At 35.6% G+C, this 26,650-nt stretch overlaps 1 protein-coding gene across 1 annotated transcript in view; it reads left to right on the forward strand.

Moving 5' to 3' along the window:
• LOC137763865 (bifunctional heparan sulfate N-deacetylase/N-sulfotransferase 3) overlaps positions 1-26,650 on the forward strand; it is a 146,462-nt gene that overhangs the window by 44,676 nt on the left and 75,136 nt on the right. The window contains exons 2-3 of the mRNA XM_068542324.1: positions 6,560-6,647; positions 13,716-13,870. Coding sequence (XP_068398425.1) covers positions 6,560-6,647; positions 13,716-13,870 — 243 coding nt within the window. The remainder of the gene's footprint in view (positions 1-6,559; positions 6,648-13,715; positions 13,871-26,650) is intronic.

Below are 26,650 nucleotides of genomic sequence, written 5' to 3' on the forward strand. Positions count from 1 at the left end.
AAGTAAAACTGTCACTGTTTGCGGATGACATGATACTATACATAGAGAATCCTAAAACTGCCACCAGAAAACTGCTAGAGCTAATTAATGAATATGGTAACGTTGCAGGATACAAAATTAATGCACAGAAATCTCTTGCATTCCTATACACTAATGATGAAAAATCTGAAAGAGAAATTATGGAAACACTCCCATTTACCATTGCAACAAAAAGAATAAAATACCTAGGAATAAACCTACCTAGGGAGACAAAAGACCTGTATGCAGAAAACTATAAGACACTGATGAAAGAAATTAAAGATGATACCAACAGATGGAGAGATATACCATGTTCTTGGATTGGAAGAATCAACATTGTGAAAATGAGTATACTACCCAAAGCAATCTACAGATTCAATGCAATCCCTATCAAATTACCAATGGCATTTTTTACGGAGCTAGAACAAATCATCTTAAAATTTGTATGGAGACACAAAAGACCCCGAATAGCCAAAGCAGTCTTGAGGCAAAAAAATGGAGCTGGAGGAATCAGACTCCCTGACTTCAGACTATACTACAAAGCTACAGTAATCAAGACAATATGGTACTGGCACAAAAACAGAAACATAGATCAATGGAACAAGATAGAAAGCCCAGAGATTAACCCACGCACCTATGGTCAACTAATCTATGACAAAGGAGGCAAGGATATACAATGGAGAAAAGACAGTCTCTTCAATATGTGGTGCTGGGAAAACTGGACAGCTACATGTAAAAGAATGAAGTTAGAATACTCCCTAACACCATACACAAAAATAAACTCGAAATGGATTAGAGACCTAAATATAAGACTGGACACTATAAAACTCTTAGAGGAAAACATAGGAAGAACACTCTTTGACATAAATCACAGCAAGATCTTTTTTGATCCACCTCCTAGAGTAATGGAAATAAAAACAAAAATAAACAAATGGGGAAAAAAATCATATAATCATCTCACTAGATGCAGAAAAAACTTCTGACAAAATTCAACATCCATTTATGATAAAAACTCTCAACAAAGTGGTTATAGAGGGAATGTACCTCAACATAATCAAGGCCGTATATGACAAACCCACAGCCAACATCAGAACCAACTGTGAAGAGTTAAAAGCTTTTCCTCTAAGATCAGGAACAAGACAAAGATATGCCCCCTCTCACAACATAGTATCAGAGGTCTGAGCCACAGCAATTAGACCAAAAAAAAGGAATAAAAGGAATCCAAATTGGAAAGGAAGAAGCAAAACTGTCACTGTGTGATACTTTATATAGAATCCCTAAAGGCTCCACCAAAAAAACTATTATAACTAATAAATGAATTCAAAAAAGTTTCAGGATACAAAATCAGTGCAAAAATCAGTTGCATTTCTAGACACTAGTAATGAACTATCAGAGAAATTAAGAAAAGGATTCCCTTTACAATTGTATCAAAAAGAATAAAATAACAAATATCATATATTAATGCACGTATGTGGAACCTAGAAACCTAGAAAAATGGTACAGATGAACCAGTTTGCAGGGCAGAAGTTGAGACACAGATGTAGAGAACAAACGTATGGACACCAAGGGGGGAAAACCACGGTGGGGTGGGGATGGTGGTGTGCTGAATTGGGCGATTGGGATTGACATGTATACACCGATGTGTATATAATTGATGACTGATTAAAAAAAAAAAAAGAATAAAATACCTAGGAATAAATCTAACCAAGGAGGCGAAAGTCTTGTACTCCAAAAACTAAGACATTGATGAAAGAAATTAAAGATTACACAAATGGAAAGATATACTGTGCTCATGGACTGGAAGAATTAATATTGTTAAAATCTCCATAGTACCCAAGGCAATCTACAGATTCAGTGCAAATCCTATCAAAAAACCATGACATTTTTCACAGAACTAGAACAAATAACTCTAAAATTTGCATGGAATTACAAAAGACCCCAAATAACCAAAACAATTTTGAGAAAGAACAAAGCTTAAGGTATCATGCTCCCTGATTTCATGCAGTCCTACAAAGCTACAGTAATCAAAATATTATGGTACTGGCACAAAAACAGACACATAGAACAATGGAACAGAATAGAGAACACAGAAATAAACCACACTTAGATGGTCAATTAATCTATGACAAAGGGGACAAGAATATAAAATGGGGAAAAGGCAGCCTCTTTAATAAATGGTGCTTGGAAAACTGGACAGCTATATGCAAAAGGATCAAACTGGAGCACTTTCTCATACCGTATACAGAAATAAACTCAATATGGATTAAAGACTTACATGTAAGACCTGAAACCATAAAACTTCTAGAAAAAAACATAGGCAGTACATTCTTTGACATCAGTCTTAACAATATTTTTTGGATGTATCTCCTCAGGCAAGGAAAGCAAAAGTAAAAAGAAACAAGTAGGACTACATCAAACCAAAAGCTTTTTGAAGAAAACCATCAACAAAATGAAAAGGCAGACTACTGAATGGTAGAAGATATTTGTAAATGACATATCCAATAAGGGGTTGATATCCATAATATATAAAAAATTCATGAAACTCAATACCATACCAAAAAAACCCCAATCCACTTAAAAATGGGCAGAGGATCTGAGTAGACATTATTCCAAAGAAGACATACAGATGGCCAACAGACACATGAAAAGATGTCTGTCAGAGTAGCTACCATCAAAATGACAAGAAATAACAAGTGCTAGAGAGGATATGGAGAAAAGGGAACCCTCATATACTATTGGTGGGATTGTAAATTGGTGCAGCCACTATGGAAAACAGTATGAAGCTTCCTCAAAAACTTAAAAATAGAACTACCATATCATCCAGCAATTTCACTTCTGAGTATTTACCCAAAGAAAACAAAAACACTAATTCAAAAACATGTGCAAAAGACAACCCTCAGAATGGGAGAATATATTTGCAAATGAAGCAACTGACAAAGGATTAATTTCCACAATATACAAGCAGCTCATGCCGCTCAATATCAAAAAAACAAACAACCCAATCCAAAAATGGGTGGAAGACCTAAACAGACATTTCTCCAAAGAAGATATATGGATTGCCAACAAACACATGAAAGGATGCTCAACATCACTAACCATTAGAGAAATGCAAATCAAAACTACAATGAGGTATCACCTCACACCGGTCAGAATGGCCATCATCAAAAAATCTGCAAACAATAAATGCTGGAGAGGGTGTGGAGAAAAGGGAACCCTCTTGCACTGTTGGTGGGAATGTAAATTGATACAGCCACTATGGAGAACAGTATGGAGGTTCCTTAAAAAACTAAAAATAGAACTACCATACAACCCAGCAATTCCACTACTGGGCATATACCCTGAGAAAACCATAATTCAAAAAGTGTCATGTACCACAATGTTCATTGCAGCTTTATTTACAATAGCCAGGACATGGAAGCACCCTAAGTGTCCGTTGACAGATGAATGGATAAAGAAGATGTGGCACATATATACAATGGAATGTTACTCAGCAATAAAAAGAAATGAAATTGAGTTATTTGTAGTGAGGTGGATGGACCTAGAGTCTGTCATACAGAGTGAAGTAAGTCAGAAAGAGAAAAACAAATACCATATGCTAACACATATATATGGAATCTAAGAAAACAAAATGGTTCTGAAGAACCTAGGGGCAGGACAAGAATAAAGACGCAGATGTAGAGAATGGACTTAAGGACACAGGGAGAGGGAAGGGTAAGCTGGGATGAAGTGAGAGAGTGGCATTGACATTCATACGCTACCAAGTGTAAAACAGATAGCTAGTGGGAAGCAGCCACGTAGCACAGGGAGATCAGCTCAGTGCTTTGTGACCACCTAGAGAGCTGGGATAGGGAGGGTGGGAGGGAGACGCAAGAGGGAGGGGATACGGGAATATATGTATATGTATAGCTGATTCACTTTGTTATACAGCAGAAACTAACACAACATTGTAAAGTAATTATACTCCAATAAAGATGTTAAAAATAAATAAATAAAATAATAAAAAAAAATATGTGCACCCCTATGTTCATTGTAGTATTATTTATAATAGCCAAGATATGGAAGCAACCTAAGGTCCATTGATGGATGAATGGATAAAGAAGAGTGGTATGTATATACAGTAGAATATTAGCCATAAAAAAGAGTGAAATCTTGCCATGGGACAGCATGGATGGATCTAGAGGGTATTATGCTAAGTGGAGTACATAGACAGAGAAAGGTAAATTCCATATGATCTCACTTATACATAGAGTCTAAAAAACAAAACAAACAAACAAAACAAAATGTAAACAGACTCATAGATACTGAGAACAAATGGGTGGTTGCCAAAGGGCAGGGGTGTGGGGGAAATGAGTGAAATATGTGAGGGAGATTAAGAAGTACAAACTTCTGATTATAAAATAAGTAAGTCATGGGGATGTAATTTTCACATAAGGAATATGGTCAGTAATACTGTAACAACTTTGTGTGGGGACAGATGGTTGCTAGACTTCAGGTGTTGATCATTTCATAGTATATTTAAATGTCGAATCACTATTTTATACTCCTGAAGCTAACATAATATTGTATGTCAACTATATTTCAATTAAAAAAATAAGTAGGTGAGATATATATAATATACAGATATAGATAATTATAGATATAATTATCAATAATATATAATTATATACATATAATTATATTAATATATAATATATTGCTGATAATACTTTTTTAATTTTTATTGGAGTATAGTTGCTTTACAATGTTGTGTTAGCTTCTACTGCACAGCAAAATGAATCAGCCATACATATACATATATCCCCTCCCTTTTGGATTTCCCTCCCAGTTAGGACACCACAGTGCATTAAGTAGGGTTCCCTGTGCTATACAGTATGTTCTCATCAGCTGTCTATTTTATACATAGTATCAATAGTGTATATGTGTCGATCCCAATCTCCCAGTTCCTCCCACCCTACCCCTTTCCCCCATGGTATCCATATATTTGTTCTCTATGTCTGTGTCTCTATTTCTGCTTGGCAAATAAGGTCATCTATACCATTTTTCTAGATTCCACGTATATGTGTTAATATACAATATTTGTTTTTCTCTTTCTGACTTCACTCTGTATGACACTCTAGGTCCATCCATGTCTCCACAAATGACCCAGTTTTGTTCCTTTTTATGGCTGAGTAGTATTCCATTGTATATATGTACCACATCTTCTTTATCCATTTTATGCCATTTTAAAAAAAATTTATCAAGCACTCCCACATATATTATCTCTTTTATATTCCTCATCATAATTCTATGAGTTAGATAATTGTCTCGACTTTAACAAATGAAGGGAAAAGTTCAGAGAGATGATATGTATTATCTATCACTAACAATAACAACAGCCATATTAGGAGTAGTAATAGTAGCAGCAGCAATAATAGAGGGGTGGCAACTAATAATTGTTGAACACATACAATCATGAGAGGGTCTCTGAATAATATGTATATCTGTTTATCCCCCAAAAAACATTGAGACTGTGAACATGATGGGGCAGAGCTTCCAGATATCAGCTACACTATTAAGAAAAGATTTTGCTGTGGATTCAGCAGTACTATGGAAGGGTGGGGAAAGATTTGGTGTGGTAGAGTAAAAAGAGTACCTAATATGGAATCAGGTGATCTATATCCTTAACCTTGGATCTACCAATAATTTTATCTTTGAAAATGGGCAAGTCATTTCTCCTTAGTTTCTTCATGTATAAAAGAAATGTTGACTAAGATCCTTTACAAATCTACCATTTAGTGTTATTTTTGCCTCATTGAGGTGGGCACTCAACTACCATAGTCTGGGGTAGGGGGAGAGAGGAATACAAGAATGTAAACTTAAATAAGAATGAGAAAGAGAAGGAGGAGAAGGAGAAGAAAAGAAGTCCATTAAATACTCATAGCATGAAAAATACTTTATAGGATATAACAATTAAAACTCTGATTCAAAATAGCTTTACCTGTCATTAGTAGGGGGTTTTATCTGTTTTTCAATGGAAGGGCAAACTATAGATTTACTTTACCATGATATCCATTTTTGAAGAATAATCACTATCTTTGGGGAATCTAAGACTTAAAGATTGAAAAGTCTTATATTTTGAAGACCAAAGGTATATCTGAAAAACAACAATCTGTTTCTTTCAATATATGTTCTTGCATAGTTTCACTTAAACAGAATGTCCTTCTTTTGACAACTGGTGAACTACATCCCTGAGGTGTAAAGGGAGACGTATTTTATGTACTAGATACTACTTCCTTTGATACATGAAGAGTAAACTTTTCATTTAACTTCCTTTTTCTAGCTGACATTTTTTGCTGATTTATTGCAGCTAAAGGATAAATATAAGTATGTATTTATGTAATCTCAGAAGCTTCTTGCTAGTTGTAAGGTGGTAAAGAAACTACTTTCCATCATTTAATTCTCTCATGTCTAAAGGAGTAGTATTACCTTTTGAATGCTAAAGGAAGATATCTTCTCAAGGCCATGCTCCACCTGATATATTTTTTAAAATTATGTATTTCAGGCCCTGCTTGATACTCAGAATCTTTTGCGTGCACAAATCACAAATTTTACGTTCAACCTGGGATTTTCAGGGAAATTTTACCATACAGGTAAGAAAAAGGAGATTAACTATTCTCATTTAAGCCTCTCTGACCACTCTTTTTAAAATTATGACCCCTCTTCTTCACACCTTCCTGTATTCCGTGTCTCTCCCCTACTTTATTTTCTTCATATTATTCAATTTCATTTAACCTGTTATTTTTTCACCTTTACAAAATGTTAATAGTTGGAAAGTTTATTCACCATATTATTATTTAATGGGCTTTTTTTCTATTGAACTATAATTTACATATATAAAACCGCAAAAGTAATAAGTATAGTGCTCAATGAATTTTCACAAAGTGTACAGAGCTCCATAACCAGCATGCAGATCAAGAAAGAGATACTACCAGCATCTCACACACCCCCTCCCTTGTGCTGCCTTAGTCACTAGCTTCCCTCAAAGAAAACCACTATCCTAACTTCTAATATCATAAATTAGTTTGCCTGGCTTTGAGATGTGTATAAAAGGAATCATATAGTATGGACTCTTCTATATACAGCTTGTTTTGTTCAACATTATTTTGGTTTTGCAGACATCATTGTGTATAGTTGTAATTCTTTCATTGTCATTGTTCTGTAGTATTCCATCTTTTGAATTTACCAGAATTTCTTTATTCTATTCCTCCAATGTGGATGGTTGGGTTGTTTCCAGTCTTTAGCTTTTTTTTTTGCATAGTTGTGTTAAGAACATTTTTGTACCTGTCCTTCAGAGGACATATGTATTCTTTTCTGTTGGTTATCAACCAGGAGTAGAATTGCTAGTTATGTGGTACATTTATGATCAGCTTTAGTAGAAAATGCCAAACAGATTTTCAGAGTGGTTGTACCAGTTTTTATTTCCAACAGTATGTAAGTTTTCCTGTTGTTCTACATTCTCACCAGTATTTAATATTATTTGTCTTTTTAACTTTAGCCTTTCTGGTGGGCAGTAGAGATATCATATTACGTATGATTTCAATGCACATTTCACTAAGTAGTGAAACTGAGCTTCTTTCATATATTTATTGACCATTTGGATATCTTCTGTTTTGAAATACCTCAGTGTTTTTTTTTATTGAGTTGTCTGCTTTTACTTATTGATTTGTGGAAATTTGTTATATACTCTTAATGAGCCCTTTGTCAGTTATCTGTGTTGCAAATACTTTCTACTAATGTGCAGTTTATCTTTTTTACATTCCTACTGGTATTTTTTGATGAACAAACATTTTAATGTAGTCCAATTTATCTTTTTTTTCCTTTTTTGTGTCTTTTTAAAGACATCTCTGCATGCCACAAGATCATGAAAGTATGTTCCTACATGCTTAAAATGTATGTATCTGAGATCCATCTGGAATTGATTTTTGTGTATGTGTGAGATAAGGGTCAAGATACCTTCTTTTTTTCCATAAAGATGTCAAGTTGGTACCAAGTATTGAAAAGACCATCCTTTTCTCACTGTACCATGGTATCATCATTGTCACAAATTAGATGACCATATATATGTGGACTCTGTTTCTGTACTCTCCTGTCCATTGGTTCCATTTGTGTCATCATACTGTCTTATTTACTGTAACTTTATAATTAATCTTAATATCTGCTATTGTTAAGTCCTCTAAGTTTGTTCATCTTCTTCAAGATTGCCTTGGCAATTCTTGGCCCTTTGCATTTTTATGTAAATTTTAAAATCAGCTTACCAATATCCACAAAGAACCTCACTAAAATGTTTATTTAAATTACATTAAATTTATTAATTAGTTTGGGGAGAATTGCTATCCTAAATATTGAGTCTTCCTATTCTTGAACACATTTAGGTCCTCTTTAACTACACTTGATAAAACTTTATTGTTTTTATATTAATTCCTTGGTGGGGTTTTTTGATGCAATAGTAAGTGGTGTCTTTTTTTTAAAGTTTTCCATTTCTCTGTTGATAGTATAATAATAATAATATAATTGATTTTGTGTACTGATCTTGTATTTAGCAACCTTGCTACATTCACTTATTAATTTTATAGTTTATAGATTCTTTTGTATTTTCTACCTATTCAATCATATAATTTTTGAATAGTAAAAATTTTATTTTTTCCTTTCTAAGCTTTATGAATTTTTTTTCTTTTCCTTGCCTATTGCACTAGCTTGGATCTCCCATAAACATTAAAGATGGTGATAGTAACACTCATATCTTGCTCCTGACCTCAGGGGAAATCCTTCAGTAGTTTTCTTCCTGTTCTTGAGGGGAATTCTTTCAATGGACAGTTTTATAGAAAGTCTTTATTAGCTTAAGAAAGCTCCCTTCTATTCGTAGATTTCTAAATGTTTTATCATGAATGGATGTTGAATGTACTTTATTTTTAAATTTATCTGTTGTCTTTCTTCCCTCACTAAAATGAACACTCTACAAAGGCTTTACTGCTGTAACACCAGCAAGTAGGACAGTGCCTACTGAAAAAAAAAATGAATTAATGAATAAATGATTGAATGAAAATAAAATTACCTTTATTTTAACTATTAGTATTTATATGGAACAAGGTCAGGGAATAAAATTTGACCATGTTGTGTTATAAAAGAAAATCACTCTAAATATTAAGAATAATTAAAACTTTTTCCCAAACATAATAGAAATATAATAAAGCACTCCTGGCAACTCAATTTTTTGCCCAGTGATGAATGCTAAAGAATGACTGTAGCCAGTGGCTCGCCTTCATTCTTGTTTCTGAAAGATTTGTTCTCTTTCCTTACTTGGGTACTTCCCACAGCTTACAGTAGGTATATCCTCTCTCTAAGCCAGGGACAGTAGAACACAGGAGGAATCTAAGGAGAAGGCCTGAAAGAGTTTTGTTGGCTGTATAAGACCTACAAGCTTCCACAAAAACTTAGCTAGGCTTGTCTAAAACTAGTAAAATCAGTTTTCAATGGGAACAGATATAAAATTTAATACTCTGAATCCTTCAAAAATTAAATATTGTAAAGTTTAATTGAATTACACTGCCTTCCTTTCCAAATGAGTAACTCCTTTTTCTATTAAAAATTCTATTTTATTCAGTCTTTAAGGGAAGGAGAAAAACAGCACTGTCATACTAGTAAGACTTCATTTCAGGAGAGGGTTTCATCTTGTTTGATGTACTTTACTTTTTGAAAGATTTGTGCATTTTGTGAGAAATAAAGAGATGAAAGAATAAAAATTATAGTTCCCTTTTAGTGAGCAGCACCATATTCTAGGTACTTAGCTAAGCACTTTTCATGTACCTTTTCATTGAATCCTAGGAGTTAAAGAATGTGTTACCTTGTTTTCTAGATAATAACATAGAAACTTAGAGGGGCCCAAGGTCATATAACTACTTAAGTGTCAAAAAATACTCTTCACTTAAGGTCAGTTAGAGCCCAAGTCTTATGTATTAGAAAAAAGAAAAATGGGTTTTTATCATTTAATTGGCAATCCTTGATTAAGGAAGCTGAATGGCAAAAGGTTCCTTCCCCTTATCTATAGGTTCTTTAGGTTTGTATATTTTCCCAAATCACTGAGAACCAATAGTATTTGTAAATTCTATCACAGAATTAATTAACAATGTGAAGAGCAATGTTATGTGAATTAGTAAATGCCAATCTTATTTCTAAACTCCACATTTGGTCAGTGAATGATGGTTAAGGGTCCTGAATTTAGAGTTGTGTAATCTGGGTTAGAATTCAGGTTCTGAATTCAGGTTCTATCCCAGTATTCCCAGTGACTTGTGACAAATTACTTTGCCTCTCCAAATATCAATTTCTTTACCTGTAAAATGGCGTTAGCAGTAGCCCCTAGCGCATAGGGTTGTAGTGAGAATTAAATGAGACTCTACTTGAAAAACACTTAAGACAGTCTCAATCAATGATGGTTTTTAATATAATATCAGAGTAGGAAATACTACAGATAAAATACTGAAGAGACATAAGTTATTTAAATAGATATATAATAAAATAATAATTTGCATTAACTATAAAATTTCAGTGTAGTTTTGTAACAACTTAAGAAATGACACTTAAAATTGAGGAATTTGACTTCTAGTTCTTCTCTCTCCAGTTCTGACAAAAGTGTGTAAAGTGGAGGAATAAAGGAGTGGCAAGAGGCCAGCACAATCCAACCATGAATAACTATGTTTCAGCTGTTTTTTATCATGATGTTTAAAGTGTTAGGCAACAGACACTTGTTCTCAATATAATTAATTCTGATGTAAAACATCCCCAAAGTAGGATTAAAGGAAATCAGATAGGAGAGAGTTGTAAAGAAAAAAGGAAAGGCATACAATTATGCCTACTATGATTTTATATGTCTGTCAGAGGGCAGACATTGTTTGTCTGACTCTTGCATGATTAAAATGTATGGATATTTTAATAGCAGATTTCACCATGATATTCAGGAAAGGACACCAAATACCTGAGCAATCTTTCCAAAGAATTCTGAAATCTGTTGTGCTGTCCTCATAAATAAACTTTGGGTAAAGGCCAACTAGAAAAATGAATAAAGAGATAAGAAGAAGGATGCAGGGAAAGATAGGAGTTATAGGAGGCGGGGAATAGAGATTAAAAGTAGTAGGAAGGGTGACTTTTCATAAACTAGGAAATCTCAGCTCACTTTTCCCAGGGGAGGTGGAAATCAGAAATGAACTGATTACTGGGAAACCCCAAGAGACATCTGCCTATTTTCAGTATGGGAAAGTAAAACTGCAACAAGTAACTGACTGTAATCTTAACTACTATGGTGTCCTGAGGACATACAAAATGTTAAACAAGAGGAGAGTATGTAAGTAGAGATGTTTAATTGCAGGGAAACCAAATGACATCATCCTTATGTAAAAACAAAACAACAACAACAACAACAAAAACCCAACATGTATTTAAGCATCACCAGTCGCACGTAGCTAATATTTCTTTACCAGGGCCGCCTTATTTATCACCTAAAAGGTAGCAGGACGCGAGACTTTGCCATGATTGGGGTCATCAGATATTCTAAGTCCCTACCTCCATTTTCCTATTCCTTTGCATACCTCTCTAGATGGCTTCCCAGAGCTGTAAGATAATCACTCAGAAGCCCCAAGAATGCTCGACGTGAGGGACTCGTTTATCAGGCCAGTCAGTTAATATAATGGCTTGATCAGTTCTTACACTCTTAAATACAAAGTCCCCTCTGCCACATAACACTCATGACAGTGACCCCCCCCACCGCATGCAGTATTATAGTGAAAAAAAAAAAAAAAAAAAACTCACAGAGACAAGTAGAAGAACAGGAGCAAGAAATACAGGAGGGAAAGACATGGGCATTTTAGATTACCCAGTATGTGTCGGGACTGTGTGGACACTTCCTCCCAAATAGAATAAAATAGGTATTGCTATCCGTATGTTTTGCCTACATGAATACCAACATTAAAGGGGTTATGTGACTTGCCCACAATCACACAACTCAAATGTGTTGGAAACTACAAATAAACTAAAAACTTCTGACTCCAAAGGCTATACCTGTTCAACTATACTGTGGTAACATGAGTGTATGATGAAGAGGGAAAAATAAGGGAAATAAAACAGATTCACGTTAAAGATGCCCTTTACAGAGAGAGAAAAAGTTCCTTCATATCAGCAGAGTATTGATACTTAAGTATATGAAAGTGGAATTGAAGACTTTCCTTGTTGAAAAATTATGTTATTCCACTCAGTCTATATCACTAATTCTGTTCTTCCTGCATACAGTGGAGCAACCATACAGCCTTGTACTACATCTTTATCTTTGGTCTCCTTCACTGCACAGTAAATCACAGGATCTGATTCTTTTCCTATCAATAGGCTCTGCCTTCCTTCTCTTGGAAAATTAAGTGAAAGAAGAGTGGTAACAAGCACCGGGCTCAGTTTGCCGAGCCGGGGAAGCAGTCCATCCTCCATCTTTAGCCCCTAGGGCCCTATTAGAACCAGTCACATCAGAACTGCTATTGAAAATATGAGAGGAGGTTTTTTCTCCACATAGAAGGGACATCATTTGAAGAAACCACTGTTCTAGGACCTTACTGGATTCAGTGTTGTGGCTGAAATTAAAGTGTGGCTGCATAATTTTGTGATGATTAATATCATTTTATGATATGCCAGGACAGGCACCTTACACTGCTCTCATTTCATGCCTTAGTAAAGAAACTCTGCCTGGGGAAATACAAAAAGAGACTCCTACCCCCTCACATAAGTTAGAGAACTGTGTAATTTCCCACACTCAACTAAACTGCAGGTTGTGGAAAACGGAGGAATTAAAACAAGCTCAAATATGAAAAATCAGAGGAACAACAACAAAGCTAACTCTCAAGGAAATAGAGGTCTCTTGATGGAAAGTTTGCTCCCGAGAACTTGAGAGAAAGGGCAAACATGAGGAACACAAGTAGCACCAAGGAGCATGGTGGTACTTGGATTGTTTTACAATGACTTCACCACTTCTCACCTTCTTTCTATCACTGTCTTTGCTTTCTCTTTCCTTCAGTTTTCTCTCATTTTCTCAATAATAATTCCTACATTTCCCTTTTTTCTCCTTTTTATGCCTTAGTTTTCACTAAATATATACTGAGTAACTTCTTCTCAGACTTAAGGAGTAACCCAAGTAAATTCTGGAATTATTTTGTTGCAACTGTTGTGTCACAACCCATGTCTAATGATCAACCATTAGAGCTCTACTGCACATTTCCTCACTCATATTCCCTTGACTACATTCCCGACTTATCCCCCATTCTCTCCAAACTGCAAATTATATAAATATCCTAAAAGTTAGAAGTTCTAAAGTCCTTTGGAATGGTTGTGTACTTCCATCTTGCAGTGATTTTATATCCATGTCTCATGTTTTAAAACTTTAAAAAGACTTGTATCACAGTCTCTGGTTGTTCCCCAAGTAACAGATTTTCCTTTGTTACATTTCATGTTCCAAGTCTTATATGTATCTAAGATAGTATAAATGGTACCTTCTAAATACATATATACGATTACATAATTAGATGGATGGACGGATGGTTGGATGGACAGATAGATATACAGATAAACAGGCAATCAGTATAACTAAAATTAATTGAATAATCTTTCTCCTCTCCCCCCCCCAACCCAAGGAACTGAAGAGGAAGATGAAGGGGATGACCGTCTTTTGGGGTCTGTGGATGAGTTCTGGTGGTTTCCACATATGTGGAGCCACATGCAGCCCCACCTCTTCCATAATGAGTCATCTTTGGTGGAGCAGATGATTCTTAACAAAAAATTTGCCTTAGTAAGTAACTCGCTTTGAACACTACATTGAACTAATGTGTGCTGACTACAGAAATGACCAGCTTTTTATACTGAGAATGTCTTAGAGGTTTTTGGCATATTGGCACTTTTTAAGCAGGCTTTTCTATGTGATCATTAGAACAATTTGGCAGTGCATCCTTTCAGTATGTGACTTTTGACTTTGTATTGGGTGCTCATCACTATGCTTAATGCTTTCAGGGGTCTACTTTAAAAGGAACTTCGCAAGACACTCACAGGACTCAGTTACATGACATTACGGTCAGAGCACATAAAATATGGTTCCCATCCAGAAGGAGCTTCCTGCTGCACTGCAGAAGAAAAATATACACATAAAACAAGTCTCCACATAGAAGGCAAACTTATGGTTACCAAAGGGGATGGGGGGAGGGATAAAGTAGGAGTTTGGGATTAGCAGATACAAACTACTATATATAAAATAGATAAACAACAAGGTTTTACTGTATAACACAGGGAACTATATTCAATATCCTGTAATTAACCATAACAGAAAAGAATATGAAAAAGAATATGTGTATATATATGTATAATTGAATCACTTTGCTGTACACAGAAACTAACACAACATTGTAAATCAACTATAGTTCAATTTTTTTAAAAAGTCTCCAATAAAATGAGATATTCCAGGACCTAGTACCAAACCGTGTAGACATAAAACCTACAGTTCAGAGAAGTAAGTGTCACTGGGAGTGCCCAGGGAAATGTTGTGCAAATAGGAGTTTAGGTACACTCTGAAATAAGAATAAGATTTAAGCGTCAGGGAGAATTTGTAGTTAAATGAGGCTGAGGGAAAACACCAGGTAGGAGACCATATTGTGGGTATGAGGTAATGAAGAGTCGATCCAGAAAGGCAAGAGAATTGGGAAGAAAACTATTTCAAAGACATCACATACATATAATACAGGATGGAACATTCACTTGACTGAGCAAAATACACTGTTTTATACTATAGGGATTCTGATTCTGGACAGGGAAATTTACAGTAAAAGCTCTAATACATACAGTACATTGTAAAATGTGCTTGTGATGAGCGGAGACGGTATACGGTGATTAACAAGCCACTGAGGCTTATGTTTGGGGCGGGGAGGATGTTTTATCTTTGTTTCTATGAATTATTCTAAAGGGCACACAAACATGTGGAGGGAGTCCAGACAAGTAATTATTTACCCAGCATTCTCCCTCCCTGGGCAGGGAGTACTTTGGGGGCAGGAACTATATTCTTTCTATCACAGTTCCTAGCTCATAAAGGTACTCCGTGAGTATGTGTAGTATAAATGATCAAGGCAGCAGAAATTACCACTCAAAAAGCCAGTGAAGTGTAATATATCTTTATTTATTACAGCATTTCTCTTATTTGCAAACCCCAAAACGTGTATTACAATGTTCATAGATTATGTTGTTAATAAATCTAAAACCATCAAATCATGTTTCCAGGTAAATTCTACTAAATGTAGACTAAACCTAGGGTGCAAAATAATTAAAATACACTACACTGGTTAATTTGGATATGAGCTGGAAAATTCTAAAATATAACCACTCCATTGACAGACAGAAAATGTTTTTCTAGAGATTTGAAGTCCTGACCCCAAAACTAGAAATGACTGATTTGAAGTATAATCTGCTCAATTTTGAGATTTCCTACACATACATGCCTTTCCTAACGTTATAGTTCCTAAACCCTGAAGATATACTATTTCCTTACATACCTGCCCTTAACATATTTATACTCTAGAATGGCATAGAGAGATTGTGGCTGTAACTCTGTGGAAACAAGAGCACGTGTTACATCTCCCTTGGCTGGCCACCCAGCCATGTTAACTATTAGTTTTTTTGGCTAATCAGAATTTAAGTACTGATGCCCACTTGCCCACTTATCATGGAATGTATTCTACATAAACTTCTAAAGCCCCAAGATGTTTTAGTTGAAACACATGATACCTTACTCAAATTTGTACAAGAAAAGGTTAGAATTTATAAAATATATTGCTTTTTCCATGAGGATATAGAAGACCAAATACTTATGGGTAGTATCAGGAGCTTATACTTACCTTTTAACTTCAGTCTACTCCCCAAAATAGACAGCTTCAAGTGTACCTTTGCCAGGCATTGATATTTTGTCAAGAAAGCAAGAATAGTGTCCTACATGCTAATATTGTGTGTATATTTTGACAGTATTTGCAAACTCCTGTGAGATGGAGAGCCAGTATTTTTTCACCAAAAGTATAAACAGGAATAGTAAACAGCATGTAAAAGTGGGTAAACATTGCCACAGTTTGTAATACAGAGCACTAAAAATCCCCTCAATGCAGCAAACATTAATTCTATGATCTTCAGAAGTCTAAAAGACTGCCAATATTAGCAACATTAATCAGCAAGAGAGGATGTGGAGAAGAAAATTACTTTGTAGTTTCTTTTTAAATCTGTGGAGAAAGAGAGGAATTTGTAAAAGAAGAAAATACATGAAGTAAAAGAATGTACCAATAAAAGATAAACTAAGAAGTGAGGAGGAAGATTTTTAGGGTTGCTGTTATTGTTGTTTAGGTAGCCTTCAAAAAAACAGTTTATCAAGGCAGATTTGATGAAAGACATGACATTCACTGTTATATTCTCCTGAAAATAGAACATTTTCTAAAATAATGGTATTCTATTATGACTTGGATGAATGAATCAATGCATGCCAATATTATGGTTATACCTAACAAACGTAAATACTTGAAAGTACATACAATAAGAACCGATGCACAGTAGTTATACATTTTTTGGAATTCTCAACTACAGAGCATCATGAATTGAAAGAATAATTCAAAATTGAAATTTAGTCATTCTTAACCTCAAGTGCCAAGCAGAGGATATTTCTTAAAAGTGTCATTCCTAGCTTCAGGTTGACAACCCAAATAGTACATAACACACATTCAGTAGATAACAGCTGTTGTTTTTATTATCATTATATTCAGTATCATAAAACTGCCATCTTCAGTTTTTACCTAGGTTCCTGAGGTGTTTAGAGTGACAGGTAAAAAGGGACAAAAATCCTCAAGTTTAAAAGCTTATTCTGTATTGGAAAGACATTTGGTTCATGTGAATTCTACACATTTTCTAATGCGTGTTAACTCTTTTACTTCCCACTAAGGCATTAGGGTTACAAAGCTGCTTTGCTGCTAAATTTAAAGATGTAATAAGAAAAGTTCAAGTGTTTTATTTTCTTTTTTTATATATTCTGTATTATTTCCTTTAATTCTTACAGCAACCCTGAATTGTAAGTATATTTATTCTCACACTATAGAGAAGAAAACTGAAAAGTCAGAGAAATACAGTGACACACTCATGATGATAAAGCTCACTAGTGGTAGAATTTAAAACCAGAAATCCTGGGGACTTCCCTGGCGGTCCAGTGGTTAAGACTCCGTGCTTCCACTGCAGGGGGCACGGGTTCTATCCCTAGTCGGGGGAATTAAGATCCCACAGGGCACGTGGCGCAGCTGAAACAAACAAACAAAAAACCCGAGAAATCCTGGTTTTCTAAAACTGCATAAATTGTGATCTCCAAGTTTCCTCACTAGCCTCCCAAACCAATTCACACACGTAAGTCTAGATTTCTCTTTTGCCTGGTAATCCAAGGGGGTACCTGGTAATTCTGCTAACATAAGAGGAATTGAGCGCTAGAGGTGGAACTAATAGGGCAACTTTTCCCTTAGGTTCCCTACAGTAGGCAGAGGTTCTACAATGTTGGGAAGGGAGACAAACAACTGAATCTGAGGAACTTTCCACATGACTATCATTTATCATGTATGGATATAGAGTCTACTCTTATTCAAAGAAACTATTTTGGAGGAATTCTGCCTCAACTCTCGTCTCACTAGATCTAGGAACCAGCAGTATTGTGCTGATATTGCATTTCTAAATTGGGTCACGTTCTGCTTTTTTCCACCAGCTTGGAAGCTCTAAATTTAAAGATGAGCATGCGTGTTTCCCAGTGAAGGAACTGAAAGACATACAAAGAAGCAACTGGGTGTTCAAACAAGACTAGAGGCCATGGATAAAATGTAATATTCACATGAGTGATTGAGTTAGAGGACACTTAAATACTTTTCCAGCTCAGAGAATCTGAGACTATGATGTAAGACTCTTTGGTTGGGCCTTCTCTATCAACATCTACAGCCAAACACCTGCTATTTTCACTGAGTTTTAGCAAACACATCTGACCTATTAATCCTTTTGCACAATGTGGATACTTCTGTCTCACAAGGGAATTTAATGTCTGTTTTAATTTACTTTGAAAGCTCTAACTGCTTACTGTGGAAGGTCAAGCAAATCCTTTAAGCAAACTTGCATTTGATGATTACAGCCATCAGGAAATACAGCTTTAGAGGTTGATTAGAAAAATATTTTTAGTTATCAAATATGGGCTAATTCACTTATTAAAATGAAATTTCAACAGGGGATTTTTTTTTGAAAGGTACCATTTTTGAGGCAAAGATTAATTGTAACGTTAATTATTGGCCTACAACACAGTAGAAATATCTATTATACAGTTTTAAAAATTCCATTGGGGCTTCCCTGGTGGCACAGTGGTTGTGAATCCGCCTGCCAACGCAGGGGACATGGGTTTGAGCCCTGGTCCAGGAAGATCCCACATGCCGCGGAGCAACTAAGCCCGTGCGCCACAACTACTGAGCCTGCGCTCTAGAGCTCGCGAGCCACAACTAACTGAGCCTGTGTGCCACAACTACTGAAGCCCACACGCCTAGAGCCCGTGCTCCGCAACAAGAGAAGCCACCGCAATGAGAAGCCCACACACCGCAACGAAGAGTAGCCCCCGCTCACCACAACTAGAGAAAAGCCAGCGCGCAGCAGCGAAGACCCAACACAGCCAAAAATAAATAATAAATAAAATAAATAAATTAAAAAAAAAAAAAAACTTAAAAAAAAATTCCATTGGAAAAATAAAATAACTTATTGCATTTAAACCTCAAAAAATTTCTCATCAGTATATATACTCTCAGTTGGAGAATTGGATTTACATTTTAGTAAATTATGGTAGTTTAATTTTTAGAGATAAAATAATTAGTAGAAATTTTATCAGAGAACTCATTGCCAATATCAGTGATACTTAGCAATGATACTGACAATACCATTAAAATTGGTAGTAGTGAAACAATGTTCCCAATCCTGAAAACATAAAATCTTGCCCAGGATTGTAATTTTTGATTGTATTATCATTATTCTTTCAAACAGTGTCCTTTTCCCCCCCTCTTTTCCAAGTTCAGCAGAACCCACTAATTTACATTAGCTGAAATGTCTAGTGTCAATTATGCAACTCTTTAGATTAGTGAGCACATTAACTTTTTCTAAAATGGAAATAAAGATTATAGCATCAAATATAATTTAAAATATATTGAAAGACTTGCTGGCTTAAGGAATATATAATAATCTTTTAATTAGTTTGCTTGCCAGCTAGAGAATGAATGAATGTTATCATTTTTACTTCAGTGAAGCACTTTATAAAAAAGGGACATTAGATTTTCATTTTATTGATATTGAAAACAAAGTATAATTCTAATGGTCCTAATAGAAATAGAGTTTAACTCAGGATGCACAAAGTCTAGTCTGAGCTGGCAGACCACTTCTGGACTAATGCAAACAGCACAGTTAAGAAAGACACTAGCCATTATTCAGAGCAGGATGACCAATATGGTAAAGTATATAATTCACTTCACAAAAAGAATGTCTGAAGGAACGGGTTGATATTAAACTTAAAAGTACTGGTATGGCCATGCCAGTTATTACAATATTGAAAAGCGTCAATACCCCCAGTACCACCTCAGACCCTCCTGGTGCATGTCACAAACCTCCCAACTGAAGGGGCATGGCACATGGTCTCCAACATCCAGCTCCAGCTCTACAGCTGGCAACAGGTCTGATTGATCAGTGGATGGCATGCTGGCTGGTAAATATTTTGAATGTTACCCCTGAACATGATTAATCAATCAATGAAAGTAAAATCCTCACAACTGCTAACTTTGTGTCTGCTTTGGCTTTTTCGTATCTCCCACTCCAAGTTCCCAATCATTCAGTAGTTTCTGTGAGTTCTTCCTTTTGTACCATATCCTACTCCATTTCAAAACTTTCCATCCCCACTCCACTTCCAAATTTTTTATCCCACATCTGGATCATTGCAGCAGCATCCAAACTAGTCTCCCCAATTCCGCATTCTTTTCCTTTAATTTATGCTCAGATCAGGGAAAACTGTGAAACTTGAAATTCTGTTATCCTGTTTTCCCTACATGAAACAGAACCTTGCATTTCAGTGAGAAAGATTCTTGACTCTCCAGAGGAAATGTCGGAAGAGAACTCCAGATATCTACCAGACACTGTGCTTAGTGCTTTCCATGTATCTATCCTCAATTAATCCTCACAACCACCTGTGAGTCTAGTTATTCCCATATTTAAAATGCAAAACGTGAGGCTCAGAGAGCTTGTGTAATTTTCTTAAAATCACACTGCCAGTGAAAGCTGGAGAAAGGATTTGATCCCAGGTCTGTCAAGTCCCAAAGCCCCCATAACCAACATGGTTTGGGTAATTGAAAGTTGACATGCCACTGATACTGCTGTTGATTGCTGTTACAAAAAGCTCACAACCAGAATGTTATTACTTCCTGAAGAGTCATATTTTTTAAACAAACTCAGAACATTAAAATCTGGCTTTTACAGTGTTTTTCGTTTCAGTCGCTGTTTATATGATTCATGTAATTTCTTGTGTTTGTGCAACCATCACGCAAGTATACTGCAACATCACTGTCCTGACGGCTATTATAAATACCAGAGGGTATGCAATAGTTATAACAAACAAAAATCAATATCAACTTCTCTATTCTGTCAGTAATATTACTTCAGTTAACATTAATACCATGCAGACTTAAAGACTCCTAGTCTAATCAACCTTTTATGTATTTTCAGAAAGATTAAATGTGTTTGCAAATACTTTGAGAATTTAAGCCTGTGTCTGAATTGTTTATAGGTTTATTACCTCTCAAGGACCCCAAAGGACCATGTTAAACTCATGGTTTCAAACTCTGAGAAAGCTGGATTAGACTAAACCCTTCAATTCCTCCACTATGTCTCTAGATGATTTCATTTTCAGTTACTTTGCTACAGCATAAAAAAATAAAGCTTCATAGATTCATTTTTCTACATTTCTACAAACTCCTTCATGTGTTTACTTGAAGAAATTTTAGCAATTCAAAAAAATCAACCCGGCCTGTGCAAAGTACAAGTGTTTACATCATTCTTTTGAGTATTCTTTAAAAAGCACACCCTGTAGAGGTGTGTTTAGTTATGAGACACTCAACAAAGATATGACGATAATTCAAAAATTTGAAGGGAACTCTAAGAGAGGAAAACAGCATGCTCTGTTAAATGAAACTAACTTGAAATAAACTACATAATTATTCGGGAGGGCTAGAAGAAAATCTGTCACTCTCCCCGAAATAATTCTTTCTGAGAGGTTACAAGTGAAAATGAAGGTTAAAGCTAAGTATACATACCTTTTGTAAACCTTTTTCTGTATTGGTACTGAATTATTAGCTTAACTTTCGTTTCTGGAATTTCTTTTTTTTTTCTTCCAGTTTTATTGAGATATAATTGATACACAGCACTGTATAAGTTTAAGGTGTGCAGCCTAATGACCTGACTTACACACATAATGAGATGATGACCACAGCGAGCTAACATCCATCATCTCATATAGATGCAAAATTAAAGAAATAGAAAAAATATGTTTTTCCTTGGGATGAGAACTCCTAGGACATATTGTCTCAACAACTTTCATTATATATTTATCATGTCGTGTACTATATACCTAGTACTTCCTTTATCTTGTAACTGGAAGTTTGTACCTTTTAATTACTTTCCTCCCCATCCCCTACATCTGGTAACTACAAATCTGATCTCTTTTTCTATGAGTTTGTTTGTTTGTTTTTGATGTATAACTGACCTACAACACCATTTTAGTTCCTGTTACACAACATAGTAATTTGATGTTTTTACACGTGTTTCTGGAATTTCTTAATGCATTTGGCTTACTAAATTTCATTAAAGTTCTTCAAATAATTCAGCCATTAACTTGGGGTAGTACTTGAAGGGGAAGATGTAGTGTCAAGAAAGGGCTTTTGCTGATGTCATTGTTATGGCCTTATCAAATTTATGGTTCACCAAGGATTTTTTAAATTCTTTTTCAAATTTTTTCCCATTCAGGTTCCATAATATTGAGCAGAGTTCCCTGTGCTATACAGTGGGTCCCTGTTAGTCATCCAGTTTAAATACAGCAGTGTGTACAAGTCAATCCCAAACTCCCTAACCATCCCTTCTCCCCCTCCACCCCCACCCCATAACCATAAGTTTGGGGACCTAGAGATTGTCATACTGAGTGAAGTAAGTCAGACAAAGTGAAATATCGTATGATATCGCTTATATGAGGAGTCTATAAAGAAATGATATTTTGGAGATTAATCCTTTGCTGTTTCATTTGCAAAAAAAAAAAAAAGACACAAATGAACTTGTTTACGAAGGGAAAAGGACTCACCAAGGATATTTATAGCTCCTACTTTATATATAATATCAATTACTTTTTCCAGAAGAAATGTATACTGTTTGGTAAAACTTTTTTTGGATAAGGCTGATAATGAGAGTGTTATCTTCTTTTTTTTATTTATTTATTTATTTATTTTGGCTGTGTTGGGTCTTCGTTGCTGCGCGCAGGCTTTCTCTAGCTGCGGCGAGCGAGGGCTACTCTTCATTGTGGTGCAAGGGGCTTATCATTGCGGTGGCTTCTCTTGTTGCGGAGCACAGGCTCTAGGCACACGGGCTTCAGTAGCTGTGGCACGTGGGCTCAGTAGTTGTGGCTCGTGGGCTCTAGAGTGCAGGCTCAGTAGTTGTGGCGCACGGGCTTAGTTGCTCCCCAGCGTGTGGGATCTTCCTGGAGTGGGGCTCGAACCCGTGTCCCCTGCATTGGCAGGAAGATTCTTAACCACTGCACCACCAGGGAAGTCCCGTGTGTCTTCTTTTAAGGGATGTCTTCTCTTAAATAAGAATCCTGAGTTTTGGCAGGGGCTGGAAGTGATGGTGGAAGGATTCTTAGTTTACCTCTGTTTCCGTGTTTTACTTGTTGTTGTTTCAATAAGAAAGAGAATAATATTAATAAGATGAAAGGAAATTAAATGGCACTTGACCTATAATGTTGCTTATATCTTTCATTCTCTACATCTCCGTAAGATAATTTGTTTTTTTACCCCTACTTGGAAAATAAAGAAATTGAGGTTTGGTGAAGTTGTATAACCTGCCCAAGGTTCTACAACTAATGAAGGGCAGCACTGAGACTGAGCCCAGGACTTCTAAATTTGTGCTTCCTCCACGATACTAAACTGCTCCCTATCCCAGAGATTCCCTGATAGATACTGATCATTTTATTGTCATGGGTTTGACTTTTTTTTTACATTTTAAAAAAATTTCATTTAAGTACAGTTGATTTACAATGTTGTGTTAATTTCTGCTGTACAGCAAAGTGATTCAGTTATACACATATATATTCTTTTTCGTATTCTTTTCCATTATGGTTTATCACAGGATATTGAATATAGTTCCCTGTGCTATACAGTAGGACCTTGTTGTTTATCCATTCTATGTATAATAGTCTGCATCCGCTAATCCCAAACCCCCAATCCAACCCTCCCTCCACTAATCTCTTTGAATATGGGAAAAATAAGATTCTTTTCTCACTATATAGTTAATCAAACACTACAGACTCTTCTCCAGATCTGATTGACTTCAGAGTGATGAGGTCATACTTCTGTTTTATGAGTTACTGTAATGCCATTCTGTTTCACAAGATCTCATTATTAACACCTTTACCCAAAGACTTCTGTACCTTTTGTTACTGTAGCCATGTTTTTTTAAAATCCAAACTGTGAGACAAAGAATATCACCTTCCTGGGGCTTCTGGACTCATAGGAATATCACTAACTAGGGAAGCTTGCCTCAGCCTTGACGTTCAGTGTTTTTATTGGAGTTTCATTTCATAGACATGATGACTGACTGACTGCATGACTGAACTCAATCTCCAACTCTCCTCCCCTGCCTAGAGGTCAGGCTGATATAAACTGGCTCAAAGCCCCAACTCTCTAATTGAATGATTGGTGTTTCTGGCATGGCCAAACTCTGAACTGAGTCATTTTGTTAACATAAACTCAGATCTTTGGTCTCAGGGACCCACCATGAATAACAAGACATTCTTATAACTGAGAAAATTCAAAGGATTTAGGGCTTACCTCCCAGCAACCAGAGATGATGAAGACCAGCCAGCTTTTTAATTATACAACAGCTGCCAACAGAGGATGATTTTAAACTCTTAAACCAAATCTATTAAAAACAACATGATCATCACTGCAGATTTTTCACATACCAGCTGGCAAACAGAATTTATATTATGAATTAAAGAGCACCCTGTTAAAAAAAAAAAACAAACTAGAAAGAAATCTAGGGGCCAGTTCTATAAATATTAACCAAATTTATGTAAATATGCCTATCACATTTTAGAGCGTTATCACTTACTTAAATATGTAGGAAGAAAAGTACACGTTAGTTTAAGATTAGATCATGGATTAAAAATAGTGCATTTATATTTAGCATCCAAATATGACTGCTTCTAAACCACAAAGATTATGTCAAAGAAATACAGGATTTTAAATCTGAATCTTAGTGACTACTTGTACAACCCCTTTATTTCACAATTGAAAAAAATGAAAAATCAGATTCTTATACTAAGGTAATTATTTCTTTCAAGATCTTTCATTTCATACCATGCCAGAAGTACTTCCATTTATCACAGGAACATATTCTAATATTTACACTCTTAGCATTCAGTACCAAACCTAATTCCCTAACCTAAAGATAAATCCTGACTTGCCTGGTTTGTTCTAGATGAAGAAGGAAGTAAGACTCCTTCAAATAGTAACTTTAGGTACATTGGGTCACCATCACTGCCATTTCTTACTTCTCCCGAGTCATAGCAACTGCTATAGGACTCCTTCAAGTGCCAGAGGCCCCACAGTTTCTCATAAAATTCATGTGTGGCTCATTAGTATTACCTTAGGAAAACAGTCTTTAGAAGATTTAACATGCTCCTCAAATTCAAGGGAATAGTTTCATAAATTTGTTTTCTTCACATATTGTGTGTGTATGTGTATGTACATGCATATGTGTATGTGTATGCATGTGTCTTTTAGTGAAAAGGTTCTAATTCCACTCTCCAAACGAGCTCCTATTATCTGGAAAAATGTATTACTTTCTACGTGAAATAATATCTCAAACAGCCACAGCTTTTAAGAAAGGCACTTTAAAAATCTATCTTTAAAAAGCAATTTTTTCTAGAAACAACTCCAAAATATACCACCAAATAGAAACATCGGGAAACTTTATTGCAAGCCCATTTTAATTGTAAATGTAAATTCTCAATACTATGAGATAGTTAACCAAAGCATGAACTTCTACATACTGAGGAAATGGGACATTCTAACCCAAATGTACTATAGAAAAGCATTTAGAAGTATTTTGAAATTATGTGGTAACGCAGTTTTAGATTTTTTCGACTGTATAGAATGTCTGACTTCCTATCACTGTGCATTTTTTAAATTACATTAGTTTGTATTCTTGCTAATCTGAGAAATATGAAAATAGGCAACAAATCTTCAGGTCATTAGTGTAAATTTAAAATGCTCTCTTTAGAAAGACTGAAATAGAGAAAAATATTAAAAGTAAAGTATCATTCTTGATAACTAGCAAGAATTTAAATAAAGAAATATTATCAAGGAGAGTAAAAAACAATGATTTCTTCAGGAATGAAGTTACTGTTTCTCAAATACCTAAATGCCAATTTTTTTTTTTTTTTAGTTTTGGGGAAGTTTTTCTAAGAAATTTTGAATATCAATATTGAATATCAAATATCACTCTTTGCTTGATAAAATTGTATTATCTTCACATTCTCCATGTGGAAACATCTGAATACACAATTTAGGAAAATCTTGCAATTTTTTTTTTTTTTTTTAATTTTAATGACTGATTTAAACATACCAATCAAAGGGGGTTCTATCAGAGATTCTTTTTTTTTTTTTTTTTTTTAACAAAGCAATCCCTCCAGGACATTCTTTTTTTTTTATTAATTAATTAATTTTTATTTTTGGCTGTGTTGGGTCTTCGCCTCTGCGCGAGGGCCTTCTCCAGTTGCGGCAAGCGGGGGCCACCCCTCATCGCAGTGCGCGGGCCTCTCACCACCGCGGCCCCTCCCGCTGCGGAGCACGGGCTCCAGACGCGCAGGCCCAGCAATTGTGGCTCACGGGCCCAGCCGCTCCGCGGCACGCGGGATCCTCCCAGACCAGGGCCCGAACCCGCGTCCCCCACACCGGCAGGCAGAACTCCCAACCACCGCGCCACCAGGGAAGCCCCAATCTTGCAATTTTTAATTCTATACAGTATAATTTAAATATAAATTCATAATAATAAGTGTCTGTTTTTCACTTGAATCATTTTTAACTACAGTCTCAAAAGTGTATTCAAGTATTACTTATCTAGATGTTAAATTTCTCTGTGAATTACCGTATGTCCATTCTGCAGATGAACTGACCATTTGAGATAATTGAGAAAGTGAAAATCAGAATGAGAGGAAGGTAGTCAGAATCAGTTCATACAGTTG

The sequence above is a fragment of the Eschrichtius robustus genome, chromosome 4 (assembly GCF_028021215.1).
Source record: "Eschrichtius robustus isolate mEscRob2 chromosome 4, mEscRob2.pri, whole genome shotgun sequence".
Lineage (NCBI taxonomy): Eukaryota > Metazoa > Chordata > Mammalia > Artiodactyla > Eschrichtiidae > Eschrichtius > Eschrichtius robustus.